Genomic DNA, 25,760 nt, shown 5'->3' on the forward strand with positions numbered 1-25,760 from the left:
GCCACTCCAGATTAGAAAGACTCCATACCAGGTTTATCCTTAAAATTACGCTTATTCAGTATCATAAGTTGTTTTGGCGCATCATGTTCCCCTAGTGTAGCCAACCCCAGTCCACCCGTAACCTTCGCCTCCTTGCCTCTCATGTCTCCATGTTGTATGATATCCTAGGTCAGCTCACTCCCCTTCCCAACCCACTCCCCCATTGTCACTTATTCTCCACCTCCAACATTCATGAGGCCATCAGACTTATGAGATGTAGCAAGGCAGCTGACGAGGAGGGTTTTTAGGCTGAGCTCTTCAAGCTTGGCACCATGATCTTGGGCCCTTATCTCTCTACACTCTTTAATAGAGTGGTTTGTTTTGTTTTCCAAACTCTTGGTCGAGACACGTCATTCACCCGATCCATAAGTCTGGGCTGACCTTCGATCCTAGAAACTATAGGACCATCATGATTGGGCATACATTTGCCAAACTTTATGCTATAGCATTGAATACTAGTTTATCCAGTGAGCTCGACAAGAGGAATTGCAAGGCTAAGGGTCAAGCAGGATTCAAGGTAGACTACCAGAGCGTGGATCATATCTTTACACTACGGGCTATTATTGAGTAGGCTCGACACCACTTGAAGAAAGTCTACTGTTGTTTTGTGAATTTTCGTAAGGCTTTTGATTCCATCCCCAAAGGGGCCCTTCTTCAAAGACTAGGAGATATTAGTATCTCTGAGATCTTATTGACAACTATCATGAGGTTATATGGGATAGTAATTGGTAGACTCAGGACTACAGAAGGCCTCTCCAACCCTATCCAGGGGTGAAGTAGAGCTGCCCTCTCTCACCCACCTTGTTTGGGATCCACATTGATTAGCTTGAGGCTTTTCTCAACGACTCCTTGCTTCCAAGTGATGGTTGTCATCTACACCAGTTATTGATCTCCATCCTTCTCTTTGTTGATGATGTGGTTCTTCTTTCCTCTTCTCTTGAGGGTCTTCAGAGGATTTTGGATAAACTTGCATCTTTTTGTGATATGAGACAGCTGGTCATGAACCTTGAAAAGACTCGTGTTATGGTCTTCAACGGTTTGAAGATCTCACATCTCCATTTTCACTTCCAGGGTTGGGAAGTTGAGATTACACCTTGGAATTAAGTTTTTCGAATCTTGTTTCAGCTTGAGATCAGCCATTCAGCCTCGAATCAGTAAAGGGTTGGGTTCCCTTGCCATGCTCGAGAGACAGTGCTTCATACACCACTTTCAAGACACATCATTTAAGTTATCCCTCCTAGATTCCTTAGTAAGACCCACAATGCTCTATGGTGCGGTGGTTTGGGGTCCTTCCCTTTTAGACTTGGATTGGGCCTTGATTGAGTGTACCCAAACTCTGCTCCTCTGTCGGATTATCAAATGTCATAGATCTACCCCCCATAGTATTATTTTGGCTGAGTTTGGTGCTCACCCATTCAGGCTTGCAGCCATTTGTGACCTTATTTGGTTTCTCCACCCTCTTCGTGGTTTTGCAGACTCAGTTGAAAGCCAACACAGATACCCTTACTTAGCCTACTACTCCTCAGTTGCTATTGCAAACTCCGATCCAACTACTAGAGCCTACTATTGGTATGCTCAGGCTACTATACTGCTAAGTTCAGTTGGGATCGACTTCAACCATCTCCCTCCATACCAATTGTCATTAGATGCTCCTGCTCATATGCTCTCCTCTCGACAGGAGTTGAACGGGCATGTCAGACTTGACATCTACAGGGAATATATCATATGAACCTGGGTGGATCCTCCAGGGGGACTACGTCTGAGGATGGCTTTCTACATTGAGCACTTCTTAAATATTCGGGATGGGATTATTGTTTGCCTTGAGTACTTACACAAATACTGGACACACACTCAGTGTATCTGCCTCGGCTCCTTCAGGGTAGGCTCGGATAGACTTCAGATCCAAGTTGATCACCATATTGCTAGAGAGGATCGATTGTGCACACTTTGTACCTTAGCTGAGGCAAAATCTGAGACTCATTTTCTTTTCAGAAGCCCCATATACTACGAGATAAGAGGGAGATTTCACTGTCTGTTTAGAGATTGCAGATCCCTCTCGAATTTTTCAGGTACACCAATCAGTGTTGCATTGCGCTCTATCTCTGTGAGTCCTTGTAGCTTCGCGATCATACTTTGCAACTTTCATTTCCTAAGAGTCAGGCCCAGACACAGCTTTTTACGACCTTCTTCTTGTCCTTAACTCTGGTTTGGGGTGTGAAGCGTCCCTACAATTTCCCTAATACAGGCCATTCCACATCTGTGAGACCCTACAGGGGACCTCTTAGCAAGCGACACTCCTCTCGTAGCACATAGCTTCATCACAGGGCCTCTGGTAGCCGCACTGATCAGTTGCTGTTGGACTTTTTCCCTGCGAGGACGGATACCTAATCTTTTTCGTGATGTCTCATGCTTCTTCTTCTTTTGTTGTACTTGTTCTTTTGTGGACACTGTTTGGTGCTTCGTTTGTCTACTATTTTCTTGGTGTAAGCTCCCAGTCCCATAGACCCTCATTGTGGTCTTTTGTTGGACATTAATAATATTATCTTATCTTATCTTATCTTACTCTTCAATGGCATTAGTCCCACAACTCACAGCAATGAACTGGAGTTCAATGTTGGTACACTCAGGTGACCTCTTTGTTGAGCTCAATAGGGATTAATATTGACCACCTCCCTCCCTTCAAGTTTTCACTGGATGTTCTTGCTCATCTCCTCCTGTCATAATAAGTGCTAAATGGACATGTCAGGACAAACATTTACAGACTGTATATCACCATGACCTAAAGTAACCCAGTTGGGGGGTTACGTCCTAAGATGGCCTTTTACGTTGAGCACTTCTTGGTTATCACTGATGGGATTATTACACGACCTAGCTACTTGTTGCGGCGTTGGTGTCATGCCTTACGCATCTCTCTTGGATCTTTCAGAGTTGGCCCCCACCAGTTACGAATCTAGACTAATCATCATATGGGCAAAGAGGATCGGATCTGTCGCTTGTGCTCTTAATCTAAGGCTGAGACTGAGACCCATTTCATCTTCCATAGCCCATCCTACTACGAGATCAAAGGGAGATTCTATTGTCTATTCAGAGAGTGTAGTTCCCTCACGACTTTCTTTGTGTACACAGATTAGAGGTGTTCGACGCTCTATCTTAGGGAGGCGATGCAGTTTCAGGACCACACTTTACAATGCTTGACCCCCCAGAAGGCCTCAGATCAACTCCTCATCACCACCTTCTTCTCCCCCTTGTCTCTGATGCGAGGGGTGAAGCGGACCTCTAGTACCCCTATGGCTGGCCACTCCAGATCAGTGCTACCATGTACCAGGTTTACTCTTACTCTTTAGCGGCACCACTCTTGCAACTCGCAATGACGGACCATAGTTCCTTCTTGCCCAAAATCATCTTGTTCCTTTCAATGGAGGAAGGATCCCTAGCTCTTGCCTCCTTGTTGGCTCCTTTGTTGCTTTGTTTCTCACTTGCTCTTTCCCAAACACCATTTGGTGTCTTGTTGCCCACTGCTTCTTTGATTGTATGCTCTCAGTCCCTTAGACCCTTGGTGGTCTTTTGTTGGACATTAATAGATTTATCTTATCTCCTTTTGGCTTAGGGTATTGGTGTAGGAGCAACTAGGGGGGCAGGTGATTCAATGAAGACACCAAGGACTAAGGAGGAGATCTTGACAACAAAGCCAATAAATTGGAATATTTTGAAGCCTATTATGGCCTTTTGTAATGAAAAATGCAATGTAATGAGTAAATGTCCTAAAGGTCCTAATAGAGACCTTAGATCTAAAATGCAATGTAAATGAGCTAATAATGCCTTAGGGGTCTAGAGAGGCTTGTTAATAGGTTCAAATAAGTCATAAGGTCCATAGAAAGGTGTTAGTATTAGTTAGGGGTCAGTTGGAGTATTTTCATTAAAAGTTTCAAATTTGAAAATAAGCCTAACAGCTAGTTAAGTTTTTAGTGCTTTTTGGGATCATTTTAATGTTTTATTAGTTGTAATCATTCCAACCGAATGGAATAAGTTATAATCAGAGTTTATAAAAGCCTAGAGAGGCCTAGGATCTGGACAATAAGAAGACAAGAGGAGCACTGTACGGAAAACACAGATTGGGAGTAAATAAAATACAGTTTTCTTGTTATTTGCACTATTTCTTTGAATGATTTCATTGTATTTTCATTGCCTTCAGCATTCAACTCTTGTGGGGTGAATTAGTACCTTTATACAGTCATTTTATCAGTGCTTGAAGGGATCTTGGAGCATTAAAAGTCTCTTTGTTTTGTTATTTTTCCAAACAGTGCTGTAACAGTTTGAGAAATTAACTGTTTTGAGAGGGTTTCATGATGTTTTGATCCATTCCTAAGGTATTTTTGCTGTTTCCTATGGAATGGATCCCTTGTAACATATTTCAAATGCTGCTAACTAATTTAAGCGCAGGTAGAAACATTTAAGGGGTGATCACCGTGACTAACATTGGCAAAAGAAGAGGAAAATGCTGCTACAAGTACAGCAGTAGAACATTTGCCTTAATAAGGGTATGTTTTTATGTTTGGATGAGTTAGGGCATGTCCTAAATATGGTGTTCCATCTTTGAACGGATTCTAGAAGTGATTGGAAGTGGGAGAACCGTAAAACCCTTGTTTTGCATCATTTAATGAGAGGGTTCGTTGGCAAGCGTGCTTAGAAAGGTCAACTTGGTAAAAGGACTATGGAATCCTTAGTTTGGCATCAAAATACCATACTATAGAAAGTTTGGAAGTCTGGAGTTAAGTCTAAAGGGTACTTACTTTGTAGAAGTGGCCTAATTAGGCCTAATTTTGAGATAAACTGCCCTGTTCCATACAATCTTTCCAAAGGAGTGATATCTGATTTTTGGATATGTTATAGAACTCCAAAAAGGGTATCTGAAAAGCCTATTTATTTGCTTGGTGTTTTGTAAAGTTTGAGAGAAAAATCAAGAAAACAGGGTCTTCTGTCCTAATGAAGAGAATAACCTAGTCAAGGAGGGTAACTTGGTTTGTGTATGAACGTGGGTTTTGGGATTGTAAAACCTGTTTAAACATGTAATTTTGAATTTGTTAAAACACTTTGTGGGGTTGAAATAGATAGTTGAAGGGCTATTCCATATTTGTGCATTTGAAGCCATTAAGTGTCTTTAAGAAGCCTAGTGAACCTTGTGCAATCATTCAACCTTGTGAATTTATCATTGAAGTTTTGTTGTTACCTCCTTGGCTCTGCATCAGGTATAGCTACTCTTTGCACTTTTTATTGGTTTAGTTAGGGTTGCTAGACATTAGCTCTTTTTCTGTGGCAACATTTGGCTTTATGTGTGGTTCCCATCCCCACTCTTACTATACAAGGTTTCAAGTCCCTTCAAAATATGTTTTTCCCATAATAAAAAACTAAAGTTATATTGATATAGATTATTTAAGTTATTATTATTGTTTTTTTAAATGACCTTTTCAAAAGGAAACCCTTTGAAGAACATTTGACGTTGAGGGGACTTTTGGATGTCTCAAAGACTTCTTGGTGTCCCCTCTATAGGAAACATCTCTTATTGGTTTGAAATTGAGGAAAAATGTCCCTGAGTTGGTAGAGAAAAGTGGTGGAGGTGGAGGAGTGTTAGACATATATGTTGGAGATGTACCCCTATCCCCATCTTGGAAACTCCGTGATTTTTTTTTTTATTACTGAAGAGACATGAAATGGTAAAGGCTATGAGGAAGAACTGGCGACATGAAAGGGCATTCTCCATCCAAATCTCCACCTAGTACTCAATTACAAAGATATAAAACTTCTTATTTGGATAAACCATTGCAAAGGTTCTATTTCAAAATTAAGTGCTTGGCAAAATCCTCTCGAACTTCTTCTTTTTGGCTTTTATATAATATTCCACCTCAACATCAAAATGTGCTAAAGAGGCCCAAGAACATGCATAAGATGGATCTGTAGTTTTTCTTTTCTAGAGACAAGAAAAATGACAAATGTCTCATTAAACTTTGTTGAAGCATGAAAATGTGACAAAAAGGTAGTACCTAATAGCTAGGAATAAAATCAAGGCATAAATCAGGATGCAAATATTTTGGTTGATTTAGCTCGAAAACATCTCTATCCAAGGCTTTAAAGAATGGAGAATAGTCAAGTGAACTGCACCCTAAAAATCGGTGAAAGAAATCAAATCTCAACACACATGCAAATGGTTGAACCTACAATTTTTGCCTAATATCACGGGAACATGGTAAACATGCAAATTAAATGTGCCAAAAGTGCCAAAATCAATATCATGAATTAGACACACTACCTTAGTGGCCAAACCATAACATATCTCTATCTTGACGAAAATGTTAAAAGTTGAAAACTTGGAAATAGCCTATTTAAACTCCACCTAGGTACAGAAGATTATAATTGGACATGGGTGCTCAATTGTTAACCCAAAACCACAAAAAAAAGCATGTGCTAGATGAAAAAAGTTGGTAATTAGGTTAATGACCTTTACTTGTAAATTGCAAATAAATGAAATGCACTTCCACATAGGCAAAACCATAACGAATGTCCAAAACATAAGAAAAAAATAGCAAGAACTTAGCAACTCTATGTCAATACTTAAAATTAGTGTTAAAATAGACTTGAAAGCATATTTTAATTGATAAAGCCAAAAAATAGTGTGAAAATAGGCTTGAAAACATATTTTGATGGATAAAGCCAAAAGCGTTGAATGTCTATTGGTGGCTCAACCACATGAAATTTGTGCCATGGCCAAAGTCAAGGCTTAAGTTGTGTTCAACTCTACCCATGCAATTTCAAAGTAAAGGTAAAAGCTTAAGCAAGTAAAAAGGTTTCCAAACACACACACACACACACACATATATATAGAATTTATTGTTCAAACCAGCAAAGCAAATCAAAACTTGTTTCTTTCAAAAAAAGAAGAGCTTTACATTTCTATTGGTATATGTAGTTTGCAACATATTTTAAAAGTTCTAATGGAACAATAATATGGTAAAAATATAAACATGCTCCATTCCCCTTTATATTAAACAACCTTGAATTGGGTATCTCTTCCCAAGTGGTTATCTTTCTTCTCTAGCAAGTTGATTGAACAAAAGCAACATCCTAAAATACTAGGAAAGAAAGAGTTCATCTTTCAAACATATGGTTGTTACCATGGAAAATTCAATCAAATTTATTTGATATTTTAGTTTGTAAAGGTCCTTATTTTTTCTCATTGCAAAGTGATGCCTCTAATGACATTCATACTCAAGAATATAGTTGCTTGATCAAATTATTTTCATTGATTTGTAAACAAAACAAAGACCTAATTCCAACAAATCAAGATGTATCAAAGGGCATGGGTTTCAAAGTTCCTCGAAAAAGTCAAAGATTCATCACATTTTGAGTTGAAAACTGCTTCAAACTCCTTGGTCACTCATGTTCATATTATTATTTTTCAAGAGTTGGTATCAAAATGTGGGTCTTTCCAATCTTATTTCAAGTTGTTTTGTAACTTGAGCATATGTTTATTTAAAGCAATCCTAAATGTTGTTTATTGTAACTTAAGTGATTTGAGTAGATGGAATTTCAATTGTAGCTGAATTTGAAATTATGTTCTAAACATATTTGTTTAGTTTGAGTTTTGATTTAGTAAACAAGGGTTAATAAAGTCCACACTCAACAAAAAAGGCCTTCAGGCCAACAAAATAGGGTTAAGTAAGATATAGAATCCACAAATACAAAAACAATAAATGCAATAAAGTGAAACAACACAAAATACAAAGAGAGAAATTAGTTGTCACATTGTGTATTATTCAGATCCTTGACACTTATGATAGCCTCCAGTTTCATCCATCATAAGTTTCATCATCTTCAATAAAGGGTAGTACCCATATATTCCATTACCTTGTAAGATTAACAAAAAATGACTACACTTGTGACTTCTAGGAGGAAGCATAAATTGATACTATTTCTTGATTTGGTATAAATCATGTTGATCATTAAGTTACTCATTAAGTTATTTACTAACAATATTGTTCGTGTTAGTCTCCAACTTAGCAATTATGTCTCTTAAAATGCCTTGAGAGGTTTAAAGATCAGCTTGCATTTATTTAGGGGATTGCAAGAGGCACATCACACCTTGTCAAACATCCCTACCTAAATAGTCAAATGGAGGGCTGGAGGGAGATTTTCCACAATCCAAATAGAGGGAATGAGAAATGTCTTTTGTTCTTTGGGCAACCCCTAAAAAAAGATCAAGTTTCATCAGGAAACTAGAGCAACATTAAGGAAATGTACAACCCTGCATACTAGACTTCAAAATTGAACCTGTTAGTAGCCAAGAGAGGAGAATTATTCTCCAAGGCAACCATTTTTACTCATCTATTGGTTAACACGCATAGTTTTTTAGGACTAGGGCTTCAAAATGAAAGTGATAACTAAGGAATCTTTCTAAAAGTAGGAAGTCACGGAAAAGATCTCATTGCAATGGTATGTCTATGAGGAACAAGTAATGGGAGATAGGGGCTTAACATTGCTAGTGCAATGAAGGGAGTAAAAAGAAGCAACCAAGTCTAGAATTGTCTTGATACAAGGGTTTGTTTTCTAATTTAAGGATTGACCAAATATGCCAAATAACAATCTTGCATACAACTACGAGGGAGCAAGCTAGAGCTTTTCTACATGTAGAACACATTACACTTTGAGGCTTAGTTTGGACAGAGAAAAAGCCTCCATTATAGTCAGATAGCTAGTGATACTCACAATAGGCCTAGGTAAGTTGCATGTGTGGAATGAATAAAAATGAAAGTTAGGCCTTGGTTGATGGAAATCCTTAGCCTTATCTAGGACAACTTCAATGAAAAACTACTGAAGAGAATTTTGTAGAAAGTGCAAGAAGCTCACAAGAGTCATGCCTTAGATTATTAAAAAAAAGAAAATGATTGTAAAAAGGGCAACCATACCTACCCTTTAACATGATTTACTTGGTAAATTGCAAATTGGCAGGCCAACTCCCCTATAATAATTTTGAAACTTCATCACCTCCAAAGTGTTTCCCTTGGAAAGTATTCATTGCACTTTTGTCTATGGAATTTTCAATTTTCTAAATCTTACAATTGCCCTCGATGACATCATTGTTATTTTACTAATGCTAACATGCCCATTATTCCATGATTTTGCAAATTGAACTAACAAGGCATCATCACGTCCCTTAAGGTTCTAAAAAATACAAACTATTCAACCACTGACAAATATCTACCACAACTCATCTTGAATTAGCCCATTGTAATGAGTCCCACATTTTGGCCAAATTGGGCAAAAATGAAATCAACATTTTTCACTAGATTTTCACTTTCAAACACATATAACATCTAAACTTTTAAGAATTTTAAGATAATGCAAACTTGTGATTTGCAAGATATAGTGAGCAATTTTCAAAAATTTAGAAATATATTGTGAATCTTTTTATGAAACTTTTAATAACTAGTTTCTTATAGAAAACAACATTTTAAAAATGTGATGTTTATGTCATGCATCATGTTTTCTGCAGAAATGAAACATGTTTTGAAGGGACCCAAAACCTTGTACAAAACAAGTTTTGGAAAGTTGCGAAAACCCGGAATGAAAGATATTCGATACTACTCACTACATGGGACATGACTAGACCAAGATAAAACAAAACCAAAAAGAGGGAGAAACCAACAAACTCCCACTAAAAAAGATGAATGTTGCATGAAAAAGAAAAAATCAAATATGAAAAATCATAACACAACCAACAAGCGAGGACATGACAAGAGGGGAATAAGCCTAGCCTACAAACAAACACAACCTACAAAGATTAACCCGCAAAGAGTTTTTCTTTCCTTTTACCGTAATCCATCCATCTTCCACGTTTGCAACCTCATCCTGCCTATAGAGCTCCCTAGCCCCAAAGAGGGAAGACGAGCCTCTAAAGTAGGTCCAACAAGACCCCGAGAAATGTGCCCAAAAACAGCTAAAGGGATCACTTTGTCGGCCAACACATTCTAAGGCAACGAGGCCAAAGCACAAAGGGTTTGTTAACCCACACTAACAACAGAAAGGCAAAGAGGCCAAATCACAAAGGGTCTATTAACCTGCACTGACAATAAAAACAATAAGACAAGGGGCAGTGACCAACAACCAAAGAAGAACCAATAGCAATAGAAAAAGGCACACAAGCATAAGTGCCACTAACGTCTCAAGACTGGGCATTTGGGGCAGAAGAAGCATAGTAATCCTGTGCAACCACTTGGGAGAAGATCTTCAAAATAGAATAATGATGAATAAAGGCACCTTTCCACCATCAAGCGGGCTTTTTAATTTTCTCTAAATTCCACTAAGCCACAACACATCTGAGCTTAAAACAATGCCTCCATTTGAAGGGAATCACTCCTTAATATAAAGCTTGGGTCTAAGAATCGGTTATAAACTTATGTTGAATATACTTTGAAAATAATTATTCAAGTCATAGCAATTATTATTTGGATAGAGGTGTATGTTGTTTCACAGTTTTATCGGTATGAATTTAGATTAACTTTTTGTTGTTGAAACGAGGATATCAATAACTAATATATTTAAAGAAAATCTATATTTTCTATTTTTCCATGTGTGGAACAAAGGCTCCTAATGTTTTCTGAAAAACATACCTTTACAAGAAATTTAAGAAATATATACAATAATCAAATTATTTACATTCAAAATTATACTATTGGCAAGCTTCTAATAAGGGCTACATACTCATAAAGTTTACTTCTAAATGAATTCATTTGATCCTCTAGTATATAAAACAAAAGTAGTATTATGTCAGCACTTTGATAGGTGTAGAGAAAACTTCATTATAGATAATTTGAGACTAGAAGCAATTTGATCTAACTCTCTTCAATTAGAATCCTTTAAATGGACCCTCTTAAGGTTCAAATCATTATGTTTTCTAAAACTCATTCAATTTCATGCAAAAATCAAGTTCACTTGGACGTGTGAAACAATATTATAGATTTCCCCATAACTTTTGAGAATTTCACAAGATGCAAGCTTCACATGAACCCAATTTCCACCCATAATAAAACTGATGAAAATGAACAAACGGAAACACTATTACTTAGAACCTCCAATATACCCAAACAAGAATCAAAAGACCAACCAAAACCATTGTGATCATTGAACCAACACAAAATGCAAATGATAATGCAAAACCCCTTATTGGAATCAATGCTTCAAACTTTGATAAGATACACAAGTTGTAGCAATCGCTCTAGTTCGACAATAATAGTTGCACAAATACTAGTGCAATACCACAATGAGGTGTACGAGAGCAATAAGGGACTTCATCATATTAATGAGGGGTGACCATAAGACTAGGAAAACACCCAAGACAAGCCCATTTTCCTAGTTCCCAACGTAAGATCTCCACTTTGGTGGTTTTAATATTGTTTTTATTTAAACAATTTATTTGTGGAAAACACCCAAGGCAAGCCCATTTTCCTAGTTCACAAAGTAAGATCTCCACTTTCATAGTTTTGATATTATTTTTATTTAAACAATTTATATGCATAGGAGATAATTTCCACAGCAAGTCAAATTGTGATATTGCTATCACGATTTGACTCTGTGATTTTCAATCAAACTCATTGACCCATGTTTCATGAGTAGTGATTCAACATGAATCCTTCTCTCATGGGAATAAATGGAACACTTAGCACTCATTGGATCTAGGTGATGCTCACAAGGGTGAAGCACCAGGACTTCTTGGGAGGTCACCCATCCCAATACTACTCCAACCTAATCGAGCTTAACTACGGAGTTTTCTCCATGGTTAAACCCATAGCTTGCAACCCCATTTGCAAAACCTTCACCAAGTGTTACTCCAGCCTGATGCTCACAAGGGTGAAGCATAGGAACTTCCTGGGAGGTCACCCATCCCAATACTACTCCAGCCTGAGTGCACTTAACTACACTTAGTGAAGGTTTTGCAAATGGGGTTGCAAGCTTTGGGTCTAACCATGGAGGAAACTCCATAGTTAAGTGCGCATGGGCTGGAGTAGTACTGGGATGGGTGACCTCTCGGGAAGTCCTAGTGCTTCACCCCTGTGAGCATTCACCTAGATCCAATGAGTGCTAAGTGTTCCATTTATTCTCATGAGAGATGGATTCATGTTGAATCACTACTCATGAAACATGGGTCAATGTGTTTGACTCAAAATCACACAGCTAAATCTTGATAGCAATATCACAGTTTATATGCAAAAAATTGCAAGTCTCCAAAGCCTCCTAGACAAAGATATGCCCCAAGAAGAAAAATCTAATAGTTGTATTCTTCTCCATGTGAGCATGTGTAATGTTAAGTACACAAAACCTTTCGAACAATTTTATAGCATTACTATTATTGGCACCAAATCTTAAATTCAAATATCATTTTCGAAGTATAAGGTCAAGGATAAGTTTAGAACTATCTTGCATCTAAAAGCAATTGACCCCTAAGGATATTGCCAACTTAATTCTCCAAACTTAATGGCGAACTCGACCTTGTTACGTTTGATATCAAACTCTCGAACATAAGCAAAAACTAAGCTTTCCTCCCAATTTTTATAATTCCACTCATGGTGTCTTTTCCAAGATTTTCTTTAGATGTATTGTCAACACTTAATTTTACCCAACCTAGTAACAAAGATCGAACATGGTGGGGAAGGGGCAACACGAGGGAGAGGGTGTGAGGAGTTAGTAACATTTTTTATTTGGGAAACCTCCACATTCTCAACCACCTTTTGAGAGACAATATGGACTATCTGTATATAGATCTAAATTTTATCTTTGAAAATTATGTTGCTTTTTCTTCTTGGTGACTCAAATAAATTAACTCTTGAATAATAGAAATTGTACATAACCACAATGACCCACCTTTAATTGTATTGCCATGTGGAGCTAATAGTGGGTCTTGGGTACTTGCAAGTTTCCATCACTTCCCTAAAGGCTCAATGAAGAATTTCGCAAAATTCCATGTTGACAACATGTCATCATTGATCCCTAAGGTGTGTTGTCTATTAGTGTCAAACACTTGGTCATTCCTAAGGCAGAGTTGGTAGGTCATCAATGTGACCAAGCCATCCTACTAAGGCTAAGCTATATATATTGGACTTGTTCATATTTCAGTTAAAGTCGAGCAATTGTTATTGCCAAGCAAGTCTGTGGTTGATGCGTACTCCTGTACATGTTGAGTAAAATAGAAGTATAAGTCAAGCTATACAGAGTCAGCTCATGCCGAGTCATACAATATGTGTCGAGCATATAGAAGCCGAGGGACAACATGAAGATTAGTTTTGACCAAGCATCAAAGTATTCATGTGTCAAACAAGTCAATTTTAACATATTTGTTTGGAATTGCACAAACACTGCAGTAAACCATTTTTAGCCAACTTGACTGCATGTTTTAATGATTGAGTAATTTAAGGAGATGATTACATGTTTTATTATGGATCATTAATCCCTATGCAACGTGATTAACCAATCATAAAAATGGTAGGACTAAGCAGCAAAAAGGAGAGATCTGGATCATTGATTTTGATCTAGAAACTTCTCCAGTTAGTTATAAAAGAAGGATCCAAGCCCTAATTTTATGTATGTGCGAGAGAAGCTAAGTTTGGAAGCCTCAAGAAAGTTTGAAGGTGAATCAGATAGAGTGACTGAGCAGAGCAGTGAAGTGCAAAATACATATTTATCAAATTGGAGACTAGATTAGAGATTGGAAAGAGGGGATCCGTAATCAACATTTGAAGTGCAAACCGATGGATCAAATACTGATATATTCTAGTAAGTGTTTACCTAACAGAATAAGTCCTGTAAGCTCTTCACAGGGTAGATCATCATAAGTGATCAAAATTGTAGCCCTAACAAGTGGACTTTATTGTTGTAGTAGTGAAGATTTGTGGGTTTCATTCCACCTCCCCCAATTTTACCTTCACCTTGAAGGGTTTCTAGGTAGCCAAAATTTGCGTTATGGGTTGATCATTTATTGATGTGATTAGTTGTTACATCTTATACAACATTACAGCAAATGTTTATGTGATTTGTGATATTGTTGAGATAAGGGTTTAAGGTAAAAGATATTAGATTTGACAATTGTTTGAAAGGGAAAAAGTCTTATAGATCTTGATTCACACACACACACCCCCCCCCCCTTAGTATCTTACTTTCCTAATAAAGTTCCAACAATTGGTATCAGAGCCTAATTCTCTTAGCAGAAGTCTAATCCCTTGAGAGTCAAGATCTTGAAGATGGGGGCTTATAAGTTGGGAAATATCATTGAAAATCAAAAGCTTGATATACAACTTACATTGCAACAACTTGAAGCAGCAAGAGAGGAATTAAAGAATTTCTTAAAGAGAAGGAAGGAGATGGCAATCTTGCAAAATGATACACAATATCAAGAAGAAGACACTGAAGGACTACTTGATGAAAATTCCAATGAAAGTGATGCAACAATAACATATCTATTAGGGAGGAACAACTCACTGAATGAAGAGATAAGAGGACTAAAGAGAGAGCACGAGATCCAAAGAGAGAGCACGAGATCCAAGCAATAAGACTGTGTGAAGTGACTGAACTGAAAAAGAAGGTTGAGGAAGAAAAGACAATGGTTGATGAAGATAAAAGACAAATGGAGCCAAGATTCAATGAAAGGACATCTAATGTGCAAAAACTCAGACACAAGCAATTTGATATGCTCAATCAACTACTAACTGTAAATCAAGAACTTAATAGGAAAGATGTGGAGATTGCAAATCTGAAAGCTGAGAATGGTCATTTAGGGCTCGTTTGTTTCATGGAATTAGCAAAACTGGGTTTTGATTCATATCCAGAATTTTTCAAAATCAGGTTTCATTTTTCAAGATCAAATTTCGAGAAACTAGTTGGTCTTGTTTGTTTCACCTGGAAGATGAGTGGGAAAATACATCTGCTCTGTTTGGTTTTTAAAATTAGAACTAGAATTAGAATTTTTAGTTTGAGACATGAGCAATCTCTATTTTGATTGAACTACATTCTGATTAGGAAGAAAGCACCTGTGAGAGGATGTTATGTCTTCTTGACATGTTTTGTGGATTTATAGAAGGAATTTTTGTTATGGCTGACCACGCCTATGAAACCCTTCCTTCATTTTCACCCTCACCTTCACCTCCACGTCCTCATCCATCAACACAAATCCCCCTCCCGCTACTATGGTGGCAAGAAGCCTATTGGAGATATAAAATTTTGACTTGCTCGGAAAAAATCGAGGTTGTTGCGCCAAAAATGGAGTTGTATCAATGACCACCGTGCTTGTTGCCACTTCATTTTCCCCTAAAATATTTTGATCTATCGTTGCTTCATTTTAAGTTTCCCCGGAGAGATTTCAATTTTTGGCCACAAACTCTTGATTTGTCTTGTACCACACCCTTTTGATCTTCCAACACTATATTTTTAAAACTCTTCCTATTGCGAATTTCGTATTTATTTTAGCTTCAATGGAGTTTTCAAATCCGACACAGTTTCTTTGTCAAAGATTAAAAAAAATTTAGAGATAAAATGTGGAATGTGGGAGAGCAACATTAATGACATGAACATTGATGCAAAAATGGAAACCAATGATGGAAATCAACTCCATCGTCTTGCATCATTCTAAGAAGCTACAAACCATTGATCTGGGAAGTCTGTGGATCATTCTTAGGCAATAGTATCAGTTTCATTCAGCGTAACAAGAAATATTCAGTCAAAATGAGCACAAAAATAATTACGTTAAAAGTCATTGGATCTAAAAAATGATGCATTCTAATTTCTTTCTAATCCTCAAAATGTAAAACTGGAAGTCAATTCCCAATTCCACCTATCTGGATGGAAGACTGGTAACCTCATTTTGGGGCAAAATTATAATTATGAAATTCTAATTCCACTTTATCATTTTAGACACAAACGACGAATTTGACAAAATCTAGTTACCACTATCCCAATTCCAGTCCAATGCCACTAAACAAATGGGCCCTTAAGGAATGAGTTGAGATCTTAAAAAGAATTCATTGAAAGGTTAAATAAACCCAAAGAAGCTATGAGATACTATTAAGAGCTGATGAGATCATACAGAAGACCCCATGACACATCTGGAATAGGCTATGTCAAGCACCTATCACCTATCAAGGAAGGAGAATCATCAAAGAGCGAAGAATAGAGGAATGCAAAGCCAAAGAACAACAACCCTTCATGTTATCATTGTGGAAAACCAAGTCATACAACAAATGTTTGCAGAAGCAAGACTAGTAAGCAAAATTCTAAGCCCAAATTTACTGGTAATTGCTTTACAGGCAAAAAGAAAGGACATCAAGCATATGAGCGTAGATCAAAGGCTAGTAATACACTAGTGACACCTAGATTTGAAGGATATTGTTACAACTGTCAGAAGTATGGACATAGAGCTCAAGAATGCATATCTAAAGCAAAACCTAACTAGAAACCTATGAATCAAGGAAATTCACCTAAGCTAGGCAACAAAATCATTTGGGATTACACCACATGGTACAATTGTTAGTTGTGTGATGATTATGGTCATGTTGCAGTAAATTGTATCAGGACACATTTCAGAAGTAAATGCAAGAGTTGGATGAATGAAAGTTTGGTTTGTTATAGTTGTCACAAGATTGGACATGTGAGCAGGAATTGCAGGACTCAAGCACCAACACCTTCCAATGAACAAAACAAAGGTGAAAAGATGGTTGAGCAGACAAAGAACCAGGTGAATCAAACTAGGATGAAGAAGGAAGAAGCAAGCAACTAGTGGAAATAGTGAAGTTGAGATCATCCAATCTAATGGATCAGGTGATCACACTACCTTGAGTTAAGCAAAGACGGTATGTGAGGCTCTGTATCTCAAATGATTTATCATACATCACTTCCTAACACGAGATGTAGTGAAGTCCATATCTGCATAAGATGAGATGCATTAGGATGATCTGAAGTGTAAACCAAACAAAGAGCACATATACCGAGTTGAAGCATAGTTGATGTCGAGCGTCAATAACAATGCTTGTAGTGATCGAGTTAGAGTGTAAACTAAGCTCTTGTATTGACCATACGAATGCAATTGCGACCGAGTTGGTGTCATGACCGAGCTAGTGAATGAAAGTATAAATGTCGAGTTGTCTTATTCGAGCCAAGACAATTGTCATACACTTTGTGTTTACCTACTAAAAGTACGAAGCATTAAATGAAAGGGTATTTTGACCGTTTGAAGGTATTTAGTCGATTTTGAGTTCATTCCCACATTCACCCAAGTCCCAACGATTAAGAACTTGCAAAGTGATATCGAGGCAATTGTAGAAGCGATTTGTGCGAATTGTAGAAGGATTCTAGTGCATGTCATTGGTGAAACTGTGAGTGTACAAAATTTCTTTGAACTGAGTTGATTTGTGAAATTGCTTGAAGTTCAAAACCCTAGTTTGCAATGGCATCATCTATGTTTGGAAATGGGAAGAGGAAGGCATTGAAAGACAACAATGCTCAAATTGTACATAATGATGCGTGCCCTCCTCCAAAATTCAAGGCATACACAGAGGCTGTGATGATTGGATACTCAACCGAAGCGTTGTTGTCAATTCCACCTCGTGTTATTATAGTGCATGATGTAAGGTACATGTGCAAGATTGGAGAAATTGGTGATTTCAAACTAAAGAATGCATACGATAAGCTATGTGAGAATGGAGGGTTGAAGGAGGAAAACAAAGTTGTGACTGAGAAAGGGTTAACTCGTGCCCTAGCTTTTCCCAAGGCATTCAAGGTGGAATGGATCAAGATTGTTTTGAGCATGTTGCACAATATGAAGTTGCGGTTGGAGAATGAGCTAGTTAAGATCTTGAAATCGATCATACATCAAGTAACTAGTTACCTTACCTTGATCGAGTGAAGGTCGTTCATTGCCAGGCAAGGAATATATTGGAAGACCTCACTAAGGCGAAGCAGAATGGCAGAGGGATGTATATTTACACACTCATTGATCCAATCATTGAGTTTGCAGTCCGAGTGATTGCACATAAGTTCTATTAGTCACAACGTACCTTGTGTAGCGATAGACATGGGATACAAACTGGACAAGAAGGACCAAAGCTACAACTTGGCTGAGCTACAATTGATTCGGCTAGCAGAAAATCTTGGAGCTATCAAGAAAGCAAATAATTCATCATGTAAGTTTGGCTGACTTATATTATGCATATTCTTTTATGTACAAAATTCCTTTCCTACAATTGGAGATGTAGTGTGGGACAAGGATAGACCCATGACCGAGCATACCAATGAATATATTGATCAATTAGGTGAAAATTTTGAAACAATTTTGGAAGGGAATTTTGAAGAGTTCAAAAGCAAAATGAAGAACAGGTTAGGAATACCTAAGTCGATGGTTGATCAATATTATGGTCACATATGCTTCATGGTTGATACCGTCTATACCTATGCAAATCACTCAAGGTAAAGGTGAAGATCATGGCAGTGATGATGATGATAATGATGAAGAAGATGAATCTAAAGGTAAAGAGCTTGTTGTTGCCAAGCCCAAGGCAACCAAGGCAAAGAAGATTGTGGCTGTTGATCCTAAAGTAAAGAAGAGCCTGAAAGAAGTGGTTACCCCACCCATTTCAACACAAAGAAGATAACCAAACAAGGATCCAAGGCAGCAAGCCCTGTAGCTACCGAGCCAAAGAAAGGGATAGTGAAGATACCCAAGCCAACAAAGGGCATGAAGAGAACATTAGAGGCCAAGGAGACCAAGCAAGGTCAGAAGAAGAACCGAGGAGAAAACTTGTGGTTAAGCTTGATGAAGAGGAGGATGATGAAGCCGAGAGAACATAATCTAATGACTTGAGTCAGTTTCAGATAGTGCCAAGGCAAGCTTCTCAGGATATTGAAAAGGTATATGAGAATATTAGAAGTTCAGTAGGGTTAACATGTTTTAAACGTGTAAAGCATGGTACTTATAGAGCTGATAAAGAGAAAGTTGAACAAGAAGTTTTGCACGTGATGGTGAATTTTAAATATACACCAATAGAACTAGGTAAGGAATTGCCTAAAGAATTATATAATAAAATGGATGCAAAGTGGAAATGGGCATTATCCACTGAAAGACAAATAACGGAAACTACATTGGCCCAAACTATGTCTGATTTAGGCAAAACTCATATGTCTATAGCCTTGAGAGATTTTGCAAAAAAAATTGTGCCTAAAACAAGGGCATATAAAATTTTGAGGAACAAAATTGAAGATGTCGTACAGGAGAGCAAAATTGTTTGGAAGAAAGCTTTTGGGTGAATGCCAACAACTGTAGAAGAGGGAAAGGAAGATGAAAGAGTAGAGTTGGACAACATTGAAGATATGTGCAATGATGTTGGAAGATTAGTGGAAATTGTGGAGAAAATGGCTCAAGATAAGAAACAATAGACAGTCGTCATTGAGGATGAAACCCCTGAGACTACTTTGCCCAATGAGACTTTAGACGTCAAAGAGCCAGAAAAGATAGTGTCTGTCGAGCAAGGAAAAGAGGTTCAAGCTCCTAAATCCATTAAAGACACTCTAATGCATACCTCCAATCTAGTTATTGTGCAAATCAAGGAATATCCAAGGATTGGAGAGAGAGATACGGATCAACAGGTAATTGTGACCATCACAGAAACACCCATAGTTATTGTTGATTACAATGCACAGTTGCAACAAAAGACACTTGCGATAGATGTCGAGAAACAAAGTGTGCTGGTAGTTGAAGAGAAAAAAGATGGTGAGCCCACTAAGACAGATTAGACTACAGAGGGTCAAAGTGATGAGATGAACGCTCGAGTAAATAATAAGACTACAGGTGAAATAAGACCGCAAGTCTCAAGACCCCTTGCCAAGGGAACAAAGGAGACAATGTCATCCAGTATTGCAAGGACCGAGGAACAAGGTCAGAAGTCGAAGAATGAAAAATAAGAGAAAGGACTGAGTGTAGAACCCCCTATACAAACTGAAGCTCAAAAAAGTGTTACACCTGAACAACAGGTGACTAAAACTCAGGAGTCAACTTCCATAAGTATTGATGCTAGTGGTGCACAAGAACCAAAGAGACAAAGTGTGGATGTCTCATCACACTCACTACAATTAGCATTATCGAGCAACAACACCCTTGAGTCTAAAAAGAAGAAGATGCAGAAGAAGACGACATGGTCTCTTGGTAAGCCAATGACACTTGATGAAGTTATAATGATTCTAAAGTATGACACTGATCACTTAACCTGTGAGAAAATGCAAATTTTGCAATACCTATTGGCCAGAAAGACTAGGCAAGAAGAATTGCGAAGGGAGCATCAACAGAAACAAGTACTGCAAGAGATAAAAGATATCTTTGTTGATGCTTATGGTATCAAAGATGCTGATGAGAAAGCCACTATTATTGCTCAATTAGTTCATATTGTGGAAAAGGTAAATGATGTTGACATTGATGCAAATGAAAAATTATTGAAATGGTCTGAGGAGAAGTTTGAGAAAAAAGTCTTGGATAAAGTGTTAGCTGAAATTGAAATAAGATAGGTCAAACTTTCTAAACTTGTAAATAATATAAAGGAAGTTGTAAAGAATATTCTTTCTTTGTACAAATAGTTATGGTGATGTTGAGTTATTTACAAAGGCCAATCAAGAGCTTATAGATAGGCAACGAGTGGATTTAAAGTCAACATGACATTCTTTGAACAAGGATGCAAGTACAAGTTCATTTCATTTTGATAGATTTATTTTTGCCGAAGGTAGAGATAATGGCTAACCTTATCTCTATACAGTCAATGTTGACACCTCATTTGGAGGTCATGTAGAAAGAATTGACATCAGCAAAGATGTTATTGCAGAAAGATCCTCATCTCTCTATAGCTCATAGTTTGGTTGATCTAGTTGCTCAACTAGAGATCAAAATTCAAGTTTTGGAATCCATTAGAACAAGTTGGGATCATGTATTAGCATAGGTTATGTAGATTTACAAACAAGTTTTGGACAAATATGGTTTGACCCCATCACCCCAGCAGCCATGAGTGACAAAAACAAAGGGGAAATGAACAATGAACAGAAAAATGAACATGGAAATGCAAATGACATGGATATGATCTAAGGTATATTTTTTGAAATTTTTGTAATGAATACTCATTTTGAAGTTAGAGTATGTTAGAAGGCATGTATATATGTTGTATATATTGAAGTCTTTTTTAAGACCAAGTCATGGTCTAAAGGGGAGTACTATTTTCAGTTTTGGATGTAGTGTAGAATCATGACAAAGTGTTTTTGCCACTAATGTCAAAGGGGGAGATTGTTAACCCCTAAGATGTATTGTCTATTAGTGTCAAACACTTAGTCATTCCTAAGGAAAAGTTGGTCAGTCATCACTACGACCGAGCCATACTACTAAGGCCGAGCTATGTATATTGGACTTGTTCATATTTCACTTAAAGTCGAGCAAGTCTATGGTTGTCGAGTACTCCTATACATGTTGAGTGAGACATAAGTCAATATAAGTAAGCTATACAGAGTCAGTGCATGTCGAGTCATACAATATGTGTTGAGCATATAGAAGCTGAGGGACAACACGAAGATTAGTTTTAACCGAGCGTTAGAGTATTCATGTGCAGAGCAAGTCGGTTTTAATATATTTGTTTGGAATTGCACAAACACTGTGGTAAACCATTTTTAGTCGACTTGATTGCACGTTTTAATGATCGAGAAGTAATTTAAGGAGATATGTGTTTTGTTATGGATCATTGATCCCCACGCAAGGTGATTAACCAATCAGAAAAATGGAATGATTAACTGGCAAAAGGGAGAGATCTAGGTTGTTGATTTTGATCTAGAAACTTCTACAGTTGGTTATAAAAGAAGGATCTAAACCCTAATTTTATGTATGTGAGAGAGAAGCTAAGTTTGGAAGCTACAAGCAAAGTTTGAAGGTGAATCAGATAGAGCCACCGAGCAGAGCAGCGATAGGAAGAATACATATATATCAAATTGGAGATGAAATCAAAGATTGGAAAGAGGAGATTCGTAATTAACATTTGAAGTGCAAATCAAAGGATCAGGTACTAATACATTCTAGCAAGTGTTTCAGGGTAAATCTCTTCACAAAGTGGTCCTAATAGACCTTTGTAAATCTCCTAACAGAGTGCTTACTTAGTTGTAAGTTTAAATCTTTTAATCAAGGTAGACAGAATAAGTCTTGTAAGCTCTTAACACGACAAACCCCTCAAAGGGTACATCATCAGAATTGATCAAAATTGTAGCCCTAATAGGCAAACTTTATTGCTGTAGTAGTGATGATTTGTGGCTATCATCCCCACCCCAATTTTACCTTCACCTTGGAGGGTTTCTAGGTAACCAAAATCTGTGTTATGCGTTGATCATCTATCGATGTGATTAGTTGTTAGATTTGATACATCATTAAAATAAATGTTTATGTGATTTATGATATTGTTAATTGTTTCAAAGGGTAAAAGTTTTATAAATCTTGATTCACGCCCCCTTCACCGCCACCCGCACCCCCCCCGCCCACCCCCCCCCCCGGCCTCCCCTAGTATCTTACTTTCCCAATAGACTTCCAACAGTAACATCCTAGTAAAAATATTGCTACCTTCATGAAAGCATGCAACAATATAGGACTTGCCCACAAATATATCGCAATGCAACTCTTTGTCATAACATTGGTTGTAGTAGCAAAATGGTTCAATCATCATGCTATTGTTTCATCAATAATTGCTGCACAATGAATGTAATATTCTCCTCACTTCAAATCGGTTGGTGACAATCATATCCTTTTTGCTTAATTATCAAATGCAAAGGAGGTCAATTATGAGTAGACGAGGAAATTAATTGCACAATTCACCTTACTGGAAGAATTGATATTTCTTTGGATCATTTTGAGATCTCTCTTCACTTGCTTCATAAATGCCCTTACATTGAGACCTACCTTCTTGATCAAATCTTTTGTGATTTATGAGCAGTGGGCAATCGAGTTTCAAGATGATATGATTACCAATAGTAAAATTAGGAAACATTCCATCTAACCGATGATTCCAAGTTTTGTTAATTTAGTTTTATAAAGAACGGTGACAAATGTGACCACCCTAAGAATAGATTCAACAAAATGGTTCAACTCATAATGATTGATATTTTCAAACAAATAACAGGAATGGTAGACTTAGACTACCCCCCCCCCCCCCCCCCACCCCGTCCCAACCCACCCCCACTTGTAGCTCACCTTTGAGGCACACACTCATGATATCATTAACATTTTTCCTTTTTCAACAATACAGGTGACCATGGTGTTAGAAATTGTCTACAGATGCATCACATGAGCTTGCAATGTGATACTCTAAGCCAAGATAAGCAATGGATTGCTCGATTGTAAACAAGACTGGAAACTTCTGTCACCAGAATACTTCTCGAACTGGCCTCAACCAAAGTAATTTGGAAAGCATGTAAACCGTTCAAAAAATGTCAGAACAATGAGATAAATCATGATCTCCCATTCAACAATCATTTTATTCACTGGAGACATGTTCACAAGGTAGATTCCTAGTTGTCGGCTTCTCTTAGGGCATTGCCTTAGGTTTTCATCTTAATTGCAGACATATTCTGTCCAAAGTGTAAAACTTGAATCACATATTTGGAGCCTAAAATTAACTCACGTTGCCATCTCAGGGTGGAATTATGTTTGAAGTTTCAAAATCCTTGATCTGCAATCTCCTTAATCATATAATTGGACTGATTTTGTAGCAAGATTTCTGAAAAAAAACTGGGTCTGGAATGTTAAAAAAACTTCAATAAATATACTCCACCCAATGTTTATGCCTGGATGCATATGGGTATCAATGCCAACAGCGAGATTAGCAAAATCTGGAAATTCTCCTACTAGGTATGTGCTTTGGCATGGATAAATTGATACTATTTGAAAATCACCCCTGCAACCCAAGAGGGATTGTAGGCTACAAATGTTTGCAGCCAGAATCCATGGTATTCTCATGGAAATTAGTCTTCGCAATATACATTATTGGTCCTCACCTTCTATACTTTCCTCACAGCTTCTATGTGGAAAATTTACTTGAAATTCCAAAAGTACACAATGATGGAATATTTAATCAGTCACCTGTTTTAGCTTTTTAAGCTTTACCAACACGTTTGTAGTCATTATACAATTTGTTGTGCAGATTAAATATTAAACAAAGGTATCTGTGGAACTGGTGCCCTCCAGCTCTTCTTGCTTGTTGTGGAAACGCTCTTTACATCATCAGCAGAGTCCCTCTTCAAAATAGCTGGTCTGAAGATCAAGCACAGCAAGAACTATTCTCAATCTTGGAATAGAAAGTGGGTCTAAGAAAGGGACATCTTGGCCAGCTGGTTAACATCCTCCAACAGGACTCATCATTTCCATCAGTGGTCCCGGCATATAGAGCTCTGTCCATCTGTTCTTATGTATGACTATGAAGCCTGTATATCAACATGGGTGGAAGATTCCCACCAGACAGCCCTACCATCTGTAAATTAGATTGCATTCAGTGTGGACCAGAAATGACAGGAAAACTTTAACTTTAAATTCAGATACTAGAGCTTATTCCATGTTATTCTCATAGCTTTCATAAAGTCTTCTTGTCATAAGAGCCAGGTTTAGTTTTCACAATAATGCAGTTTCAGGGATAGGACTTCTAAGCTGGATTGAGCTGCCGAGAGTATGTGATCTATTCTGTCTCCCTTTTTGGTTCTAATAGTGTCCTTTTTAATTAGCTGACAAATGCAAAGACCATTATTTTCAAATAAACAAATAAATTATTCAATTATAGAGCAATGGTGATCATACCAGAGCAAATGAAAAAATGAGAAGACACATTTTTGGGATATCTGATAGCACTAAAGCAGGCCAAGCCAAAAAAGACAGCACAGTGCTCATTGTCTAAATAAACAAATAAATTATTCAATAAGTAGAGCCATGGTGATCATACCAGAGCAAATGAAAAAATCAGAAGACACATTTTTGGGATATCTGATAGCAATAAAGCCGGCCATGCCAATAAAGATGGCACAATGCTCCAGATAAACCTGATGAAAAATTACACAATAAATATCCAAAGTCAAAATAAACTTTGATAAAATGATTTTTTAAACCAGTAACAAAATATACTGAAGTCAGAGTAATTTGATAGTGAGACAACTATCATCTAGAACTTATAAAAACATCAATTGAACTACCAAATCAAAAACATATGACAAATGAAAATTCTAGAACCCCAAGAAATCCTCATTTTCAAATATTCTTGACTGGTCATAGCTTAAAGATCAAAACTTAAAACTTTTCTAAGAAGAGAGAGATGTCTGATCATTATCTCTCCATTCCAGATAAGAACTTTCACTATATTTCATGAGAACATAAGCTATGAAAATGCCTTGATGTTTTCATTTTGCAAATAAGCCATAAATGAACATATTGAGACTAATACTCTAGGTTCACATTTCTAGATTCTAGGAATTTCCAACAAGTGTACTCTCAAATGCACATTACCAACTCTTGTACCCATACACAAAATTATATGACTAACCCTCAGATCCAAATATTCTTTGGCTCATTGTAATCTTAAGGAATAAAAAATAAACTTTCTAATGAGGACAAAAAACATTTGATTTTCTGTCACCTCAAAGTAAGA

General features: G+C 37.3%; 1 protein-coding gene across 1 annotated transcript in view; it reads right to left on the reverse strand.

Annotated features, from left to right (window-relative positions):
- The window catches only part of LOC149529640 (uncharacterized), a 156,357-nt gene that overhangs the window by 4,304 nt on the left and 126,293 nt on the right, over nucleotides 1–25,760 (reverse strand). Inside the window, exon 6 of the mRNA XM_089810591.1 lies at nucleotides 25,062–25,158. Coding sequence (XP_089666717.1) covers nucleotides 25,062–25,158 — 97 coding nt within the window. The remainder of the gene's footprint in view (nucleotides 1–25,061; nucleotides 25,159–25,760) is intronic.

This window comes from Cupressus sempervirens, chromosome 11 (assembly GCF_028749045.1).
Source record: "Cupressus sempervirens isolate cs-2001-9-10 chromosome 11, ASM2874904v1, whole genome shotgun sequence".
In the NCBI taxonomy this organism is placed as follows: domain Eukaryota; kingdom Viridiplantae; phylum Streptophyta; class Pinopsida; order Cupressales; family Cupressaceae; genus Cupressus; species Cupressus sempervirens.